The sequence below is a fragment of the Acanthaster planci genome, linkage group LG06 (genome assembly GCF_054643075.1).
Source record: "Acanthaster planci isolate LZ-2023a linkage group LG06, COTS_SCS, whole genome shotgun sequence".
NCBI lineage: Eukaryota > Metazoa > Echinodermata > Asteroidea > Valvatida > Acanthasteridae > Acanthaster > Acanthaster planci.
Window position 1 is genome coordinate 14736024 of NC_141782.1, and position 9272 is coordinate 14745295.

Sequence of the window (9272 nt, forward strand, 5' to 3'; positions counted from 1 at the left end):
CACGGCATTAACACACGTATATATCTAATCAAATCGTACTCCCCTCGGCGGTTCCATGCTGACGGTTCCACTTTTAAAAAAACCACAAGTGGAGTTTGTTTTTCCAAAGCGACACTGTTTCGGAGTGGTGTTGGTGACAGCTGAGTGTACGAGTTCATAAGTGTTTGCCTTGGGTACATACGAACAGATTAGCAGGCATACAAAGTTCTTTGTCATGAACAAAAATGTGTCGATCAAATGTCAGGCAACTGTACTGAAACTGCAACTTTGAAGGATCCTGGTTCCTCTGTCCATCAAACAGTTATCACAATGGACACAATTTTAAGAGTGCAGCATGAATCCACAAGAATACTATGCTACATTGTACCTGCTCGTTGGGTGTAACTACATGTATACAGTAACATTTTCATGTTCTCATCCTGACGATGAAGCACAAAAAAAGCAAACACCAACACAAGAATTTGTTGGCACGTTGGCCATTTCCCTTCTCATCGGTCAGCTGAGCCAATCCTTGAAAATTGTCCAAATGATGTCAATCACTGGGCTGGCAAACAAGGAACACTCAAAGAAGTCCTTCCCTTCAGTGTTCAAACCACATTCACACTGCCAAACTCAGAAACTTTAGACAATAATGAGCCTGTCGCCATACAATGCTGCTCAGGGGGCCAAGCTTGGCACTGGGATGTCAAAACTCAACTTGTAGTTCCTGTCCAATTCAATGCCAACCCAAACAATTGTCATGTATGACAAGCAGGTCCTTTTCACAGTCAAACATTCCTCAACAGTACCATACTGGTAACCCCAGCTGCCTTCTGTGTAACCTTACACCCTGGGTGACTGGCCTACATGCTCCCCAGCCTCTCTTGTTGTCATGGCATCCAATTTTTTTGTTTACTCCCAGTCACTTGTTCCAAAGGGAGGGGGCTCAACTCTGATCCACTTTTTAGGAGCTGGGTGGTTGCTACAGTGACATGTGCCTGCTGATCTCAAATTACCACTGATCTCAAATTAAAAAAACAAACTAAATGATGAGGCACATCTTGTCAAAGTAAACTGTAGAGACAAGTGTCTTTTGCAGCAGATCAGCAGAACAGGTTGTAGCAAGGAGAAAACACCACTCTACAAACATGTAGGTCATCATTTCACAGAGTTTTTAACTGGACAAAAGCCACAATGCAACAAACATTCTGCAGATTGAAAGGGAGGTGATATGGGACTCTTATAATTTATCAGGGCTGATAATCTTATCAACCCCTAAGTAGGGATTCTTAATCAGCTTAAGGCTGAGGATTTGCAAACATTCAGATTAATCTAGCCCATAAGCTTATTATTTGATCAGCTACTTAACACAGAAAATCCTGATGTGTTGGTTACAGTAGTGAGCTGTGAGTCTGATTTTATAGTGTTCATGTACAGTACATGTACCTATGGGAGTACCCTTGCAGTTGCTGAGTTCTTGTGGTTAAGATACAGGGACATGTACATGTACCATACATGTACATATGGGAGTACCCTTGCAGTTGCTGAGTTCTTGTGGTTAAGATACGGGGGACATGTACAGTACATGTACATGTACCAGGGTATTTCAAAAATAAAGGTCACTGACGGATATGTAGTATTTCAGCTTGTGGTGTCAGGAAAATACAGTGCACAGTAATTTAGGAGAATCCGTGGTCAATTTATACATGGACAGAAAAAATGGATGAAGAAGAATTTTAAAAGTCTGTAGGAGCTGAATTAAGGGGCAGGAGAAAAGTGGAGCCATCAAATATTTCAGGAAATTCCGTACTACTGTATGTAGAAAATTTACCAACTAAAAGTCCATGGTCAAACAAATATTTGCAGCCATTTGAAGACAGAAAAATGTAAATTCGTGGTATTTATTTAACAATGTATGGTGCATACAGGTACATTACCCTTCAGTTGTGGGAATTTTGTGGCAGATAAGATTGAAGTAAATAGCAATTAACAGTTACGCCTACAGAATGGTGAGGATACATGTACATGTATATTACCCCTATGCATTTAACACTATTTTACATGTACATGTAGGGCTTACGTACACGGCCTACATGTACCCAATGTACTGTACATGTACCAATGACCACCCCAATGTCCCTCACAATGTATTAGCCTGTTTTATAATTGGTTTGTCCTTCACCAACGTCTATTTATAAACACTGTGCATTTGGTGTTGTCTGAAGGTTTGTGAACAAGACTCACAAGCTCACTCGAGTGGGACTCGAACTCAGGACCTCTTCCTGAAAGTGAATTAACCTGGGAGTGTGAACAGCTTGAGATCAGTATGAGACTGAAAAAAGTCCTTCACTAGAGAGCGTGCTTGGGTCCTAATTCTGAACACGAAAATGTCGGCAGTTCCTATTACTGTCATTTCTAATGTACCGCTACATGTATGTATTTGATTTGTTCAAGGGTGCCGTATGTCGCTCACAAGTGGCTCAATGTCTCTTTTAGTCTGGATTACACACCAGTAAATGTACACCTAGACTGTTTTTCATTATTTTATCATATTATTCCATTACGTAACAAAAGATGTACATGTACTGCACGGTTGTACTATATGGGTCCTTGCAACAGCACAGTTTATTCAAAAGGTTTCCTTGAAGTTTACATAGTTACCATAGTTACATGTACATGTATGTAAATGAATTTCTTTCCTGTTTTTGCTTTGTTTCTTCCTACACTTTTTTAGAAACAAAAAAGTTGTTACAACAAAATGTGAGAAAATTTGTATTAGAAATGTTTCAGTACACAAAAGGGTAAACATCTTTAGTTGCACATGTGTTCTTTCTGGTCTCACTTGTCTAATTCTGGGCTCAAACATGTCCGACTCATAAAAAAATCAAAGTTACTAACTTAAGGCTGGCAATGCTCACAAGGACAAAGTTTGCCCTCAGTTTTAAGACTCTCTGCTTAGGAAATGAAATTGTTACAATGGAATAAATTTTAAAGAAAGATAAAACTTGCAGGGAAACAAAACAGGAAGCGATGACAGCCAGAATAATGGTGTCTGTGGCCAACTCATTTAAAATCTTCAATAATGTCACAGTAAGATACCAACACATGTATTGTTTGCAAGCACACAATAATGTTTCCCCTCATTTGCACTGCAGAGTTTCATGTACAGTTTTTTTATGTGAACGATTCTGCGTTCTTCTCTCTGGTGTTCTGAACAATGCAGCACCTGATACAAGAATTCTCCTGTCAAATGTCGGAAAGCAGTGCACGCTACACGATTTAACCAGCTGTCACTAAGTTCAGTTTGTGCATGGAGTCCACACAGCTGGGTTATTCTAATAATTATGAGGAACTGAAACCCCGAGGATGACAGTTGTACTATATGTATAATGAGTCTTTTGCTACACTGCACTGCTTGACAGCAGTTGAATTCAAAAGATCAATGGCTGTGTCCAGTTGTTGTAAGGCGAGATTGTGCTAGTCTGATTGGAGGCATTGTTTGTGGTCTGATTGGTCTCATAAGCTTCTTTGAGGCCTGGATTTTACGGGCCATTTGTGTGGCTCGGAATGAGGTGTTGGACACGTGGCGGGAGCCTTTGTTGGCCACAGTAATCATGGCTTGGTAGGACATCATGTGGCCGTCGTCTTGTGAGGATTGTCTAGAAACCAACCCACTGCTTTTCTCGGCGTCCGACTTGACATCCTGCTCTTGAGAGGAAACCCTGCCGATGACACCTTTGCTGGAACAGGTACATGTAGATAGTTCTGGTGACGGCTCAAGCAAATCTTGTGCCCCAGTCGACAATGCCTTCCATAACGGATACATGCTACATGTAGTACATGTATTGTGCTGACAGTTATTCTGCCCTGACAGCCGAGTCACTGGCTCAACTAATACTGGCAACCCAATTAATGGCGTCCTGCTCTGCTCTAATGTCTGTTTTGGTGAAGCTGCATTTGGCTGTGAAACACATTTCATATAACTACGTGTAGATGGTACTGCTACTCTTGCCCCTTGCTGTTCTAAATCTCCATCCAACTGTGTGGTCCACTGCTTGGTTTTCTGCCAGTGCTCCAGACACCGACTACAAGTACAGTACACGACAGTGACAGGAGTTGTTGCACTTGCCTGCCGATGGTGACTGGCATGCAGTGCCCCGAGCTCTGTGTACTTCAGCACCTGCAGGCTCAGCCGGTATGCCCATCGATGCATCTGTGTCGTGCTGGCGTCCATTTGTCGTAGCATTAGCAGCCTAGATTTCTCGATGGCGGCCAGCCGTTTCTCCAGGAGGTTCCCCTCCAGCCTGTTTTGCTGGGCCACCTTTTTGGAGAGCTCTGCCATGCTGATCAGTTTTGGAACGCTCTCTCAGATCGTGAAGAGCAAGTGTTCCCACTGCTCAAGCCTGTGACAGCAGTAATGCGTTTATTTCATAATGTAAAGTAAAGAGGGCACTTCACTGGTGATCTAATCAACAACCGTGCTTAGTTTTACATCAGTTCCACTGGATTGTTCCACAAAGAATTACACATGAAAACTGCCGGCAAATGAGAAACACACTCTTGTTTGGGTTTCTTCCTTCTCTCTCCTAGAGATGAAACACCGAAGCACCGCAAAGTTATGCATTCACTCCACGAGCACAGTCTACTTATCAACCCAGCCATTAGCAAAGCCTTTCCTCATTCTGTCTGGTCAGGGTTGTTAACACAATTTAGCTGTAGAATCAAAACACTCCTTATTCCCGGAACTCTTCCCCTATCCTGTGATCACAAGATCGTCTAGTTTAATGAATAGTTGGCATTCCCCACACATTACACCTTTCCACTTACAATATACAAAATCTGCTTAACATGTCAAGCACTGCTGCAAACTAACCTCCATCAAAAAAAGCCTGTTGTAGACATACCGCTTGTTTCAACAGAATTAAAATCTGAAACCATTAACAGTATATATAAATTACGCTGATGATTAAACATGATAAACTGATAATCCTGACGACTACACTTTGCATCGCATGGCATCTTGACTACCCATCTTGATTACTGACTACCTGTTATCATCAGAATACAATGTTGACAGGATGGATTCACCACAAGTGCATGCCCAAAGACAGATACTGCTGGAGACAGTTTTGAAAACACTTCCCTTCAAATGCGTTCTAAAACCCAATTTGCATCATGGGTGAAACTTTAGAAAAACTGAATAATGGAGAATGTGCTACACTCCTATTTAACAGGGGGTGTATCAGTTACAAACTGACAAAATTAAGTGGCAATAAATAATGAAGATGTGTGGATGTGCTCACATTCCACACGTCCCAACTCACATCCATCTTAGTGAAGATGTGTGGATGTGCTCACATTTCACACACCCCAACTCACATCCATCTTAGTGAAGATGTGTGGATGTGCTCACATTACACACACCCCAACTCATATCCATCTTAGTGAAGATGCGTGGATGTGCTCACATTTCACACACAACTCACATCCATCTTAGTGAAGATGTGTGGATGTGCTCACATTACACACATCCCAACTCACATCCATCTTAGTGAAGATGTGTGGATGTGCTCACATTTCACACATCCCAACTCACATCCATCTTAGTGAAGATGCGTGGATGTGCTCACATTTCACACACCCCAACTCACATCCATCTTAGTGAAGATGTGTGGATGTGCTCACATTTCACACACCCCAACTCACATCCATCTTAGTGAAGATGTGTGGATGTGCTCACATTTCACACACCCAAACTCACATCCATCTTAGTGAAGATGTGTGGATGTGCTCACATTCCACACATCCCAACTCACATCCATCTTCCTTCATAAGCACTATGAGCAAAAGGAACAAAAAGATAAATCAACAACCACATTCCCCTTAATGTTGGTAAAAGTGCTTACCTGATGGCCCTTGTATGTGCCTTCAATGAATGCTCTTGAAACCACTCTCCTTCTCGTCTGACATACAAATCAGCTACTTGATTGGACTGAGCAAATAAAAAGAATAGGCGTTTGATCTGCATGTAAATGCCACAAATGGCAATGCACTGATACGGTACCACAGACATGAATCAGTACACTGACACAGTAGACACTTTGTGACTTGAACCAAGCTCCTTGAGGACTTTTGTCAAACCAAAGCCTTGTGACTTGAACCAAGCTCCTTGAGGACTTTTGTCAAACTAAAACCAAAGCCTTGTGACTTGAACCAAGCTCCTTCAGGACTTTTGTCAAACCAAAGCCCCGTAACTTGAACCAAGCTCCTTGAGGACGTTTGTCAAACTAAAAACCAAAGCCTTGAGACTTGAACCAAGCTCCTTGAGGACGTTTGTCAAACTAAAAACCAAAGCCTTGAGACTTGAACCAAGCTCCTTGAGGACTTTTGTCAAACTAAAACCAAAGCCTTGAGACTTGAACCAAGCTCCTTGAGGACTTTTGTCAAACCAAAGCCTTGTGACTTGAACCAAGCTCCTTGAGGACTTTTGTCAAACCAAAGCCTTGTGACTTGAACCAAGCTCCTTGAGGACATTTTTCAAACCAAAGCCTTTTGACTTGAACCAAGCTCCTTGAGGACTTTTGTCAAACTAAAACCAAAGCCTTGTGACTTGAACCAAGCTCCTTCAGGACTTTTGTCAAACCAAAGCCTTGTGACTTGAACCAAGCTCCTTGAGGACGTTTGTCAAACCAAAGCCTTGTTTAATGCAGTCCAGCCTACATGTATAATGCTGTTCTGCAGCTCCCCTGTCCAGTTCAAGGTGCAAAAGCAAATATGAACGTGATTTTGTGATGTCTGATCAACTACCTGCACAGCAAATTTGCAAAAGTTCAACCATGTCAACACATTTCAACTCACAAATTTCACTGCGAATGTTCTGTCACATCAAGATCACTTCATTTATCGTGTTCTTGGGTGATATGATCCAGCCTTTCCTTTTGAAAGCTAAGGTGTGTCACCTGGTGCACCTACCAGGTAGCAGCTTTATGTCACTCTGAATGGTTAGACTACAGATTGATCAACACTTCTGTCTATACTTAAAGACCCCCTTCATTACATCTGATGAAGGCAAATTTTTTCAGGCCATACAAGTCAGATGCCACAAACCTGTTTTCCCGGGAATCATGCCCCCAGTCAGCAGTAGAAGGTTCTTTGTCATGTTTATAGGACCTGTTTATGTTGGGCACGATCAGTCTGTCAGCCTGATTGCGCAATCACATTGTGCTCTTAGTGGATCCCACATGAAATTCTGACTATATCTCCCTTTCTTGCAATAATCTTTCCCAGCAGTGAATTGGGAAGAAAGAACAAGTGTCTGAATGTGAAATTAATGACATCGTTCAGCATGGTCGACCGATCTTACAGAGATTGAGTGATTGCACTGCACTGCCATCCACACTAGATGGGTTTTATTAGTTACTCACCGCTGTGACAAACTCCATGTGTCTATCAGCATGGGGGTTCCATTCCACCACGCTAATGTCCCACTTCATCATCCCTTTCCTTTTGACGCGAGGGTGGCGGGCGCCCGGATGGTCCAGGCTGATAACGTCCAACCCACGCCTCCTGAAGCAAAAACAGAATGACATACATGTAGGGTAGAGAAAATTGAACTTGAGCCATGCAGCAGGATATCTGAAGGACTGCTCACCAACAGAATGAGAGGCACTGGTGTGGATCATTCCATTTTACTGGTTTCCACACCTCACCTTGGAAAGAACGGTCTGGTCACATGCTATTTTCAGTATTTTGGAGGTGTGACCACAATCTGTAGTCACATTCCGAGAGAATGCTAATTTACTAAGACCTGCAATGTCCAGGTTAATTGACAATTTAATCCACTCTCATCACTAGCGGCACCAGTTGGTAAGTCTAAAACTACACTCTTGATTAACATTTACATAATTAGCCACCAGCCAGGGGTCATGTTTCACAAAGTGAGGTGCACTGTTCTTTAACGATAACTCCTTCAAAATTTTCACTAGGTATCCTCTTGACTCCTCCTAAATCCTCCTCTGAAAAACCCGAGACACATTCTTTGATATTCAACTTTCTAGGACTATCAAACCCTGTTTACGTTTGGTTTGTATGTATACCTTGTGTGACCAACAGTGGTTGGGTTTGAAATTTATTTAATCCTGCAAACTTTGGGTGAATTTTGAAGGGTACAAATAACCAACAGTTTCTCCTTTCTTTAAGATACATTTGTTGGAAGTACCTGACACATTACAGCATTCGTGGAATGCACGCAGCAACAGTGTAGAACAGACCTTATTCCTGAGGAAGCCACTTTGATCTTGTTCAATGAATATGTCTAATAAATAATTAACGGTTGAATGAGATGGTATCAGACTAATGTCTTTTTTTTCCAAATCTGGCAAAAAACCACTCAAGTAAGTTTTATCTCAAATAACAAATCATTCACCAGATTAGACAGAGCTGTACGAATTTGACAGGAAATTTCAATTTATTTCATTTGATGCTTTCAAGTTAAAAAAAAAAAGACTAACCCTCACTGTCAAATGCAACACGGCCAACTAATGAATAAAGTCCAGTACATGTACTTTACAAGCAATTCATCTTACCCAGCAAGCAGGGCAAACCCTCCAGTGATATCCACTGCCATGGCTGTGGCCTACATGTAAGGTACAGAAAGGGATCATTTCAAAATAAACTTTGCTGAGATATCTGAATTAATCTGAATATCTGTTTATGTAAGTGGCAAAACTACACGAAAGAGAGCAATGGACATGTACTTGTACAACATATACATGTACTGTACATGTACCATTGTTGCAGTGCTTCATACATATACCATTGTTCAGTAAAAACATGGACAATATCATGACGTTCCAATCAAGTGTACCATTCACGAATTAGGCCTTGGGTGCACACCAGTGCTAGCGACTGTTTCCTGAACTGCACAACGTCAGGTACACGGAATATCAAGGAAGGAGTTAGTGACTCTCTCTAACTCGAACTTCAAAGTGCCGTTACGCTAGTCATGTTGTTAGTCAAGCCCAACCCGTACGACCTGCATAAACGTTTTACTGAAATGACTGACACACAAATACTGTTTGAAACGCTAACACCTGTCTTACTATCTTAAATCGTCACCTCTGTAAATACAATGAAATCACACATCTTGAACCTCACCTGAGACTCCCGAAAATACTCGACCGACACATTTTCATTGCCCCAGTGCGCTGCCATCTTGACTTTGCCTTTGCTGTAAATTTTAAGAGCGCCCTCCATAGTTATTCATTTCTAATCTTTGCCTTCCCGGCCCCGGC

At 41.9% G+C, this 9272-nt stretch overlaps 1 protein-coding gene across 1 annotated transcript in view; it reads right to left on the minus strand.

Annotated features, from left to right (window-relative positions):
* wdr59 (WD repeat domain 59) overlaps positions 1-9210 on the minus strand; it is a 30546-nt gene extending 21336 nt beyond the window's left edge. The window contains exons 1-4 of the mRNA XM_022251626.2: positions 9136-9210; positions 8565-8614; positions 7404-7545; positions 5886-5971 (exon numbers count right to left, since the gene is read on the minus strand). Of these exons, the coding sequence (XP_022107318.2) occupies positions 5886-5971; positions 7404-7545; positions 8565-8614; positions 9136-9192 (335 nt within the window). The 5' untranslated portion in view covers positions 9193-9210. The remainder of the gene's footprint in view (positions 1-5885; positions 5972-7403; positions 7546-8564; positions 8615-9135) is intronic.
* Positions 9211-9272: the final 62 nt, after the last annotated feature.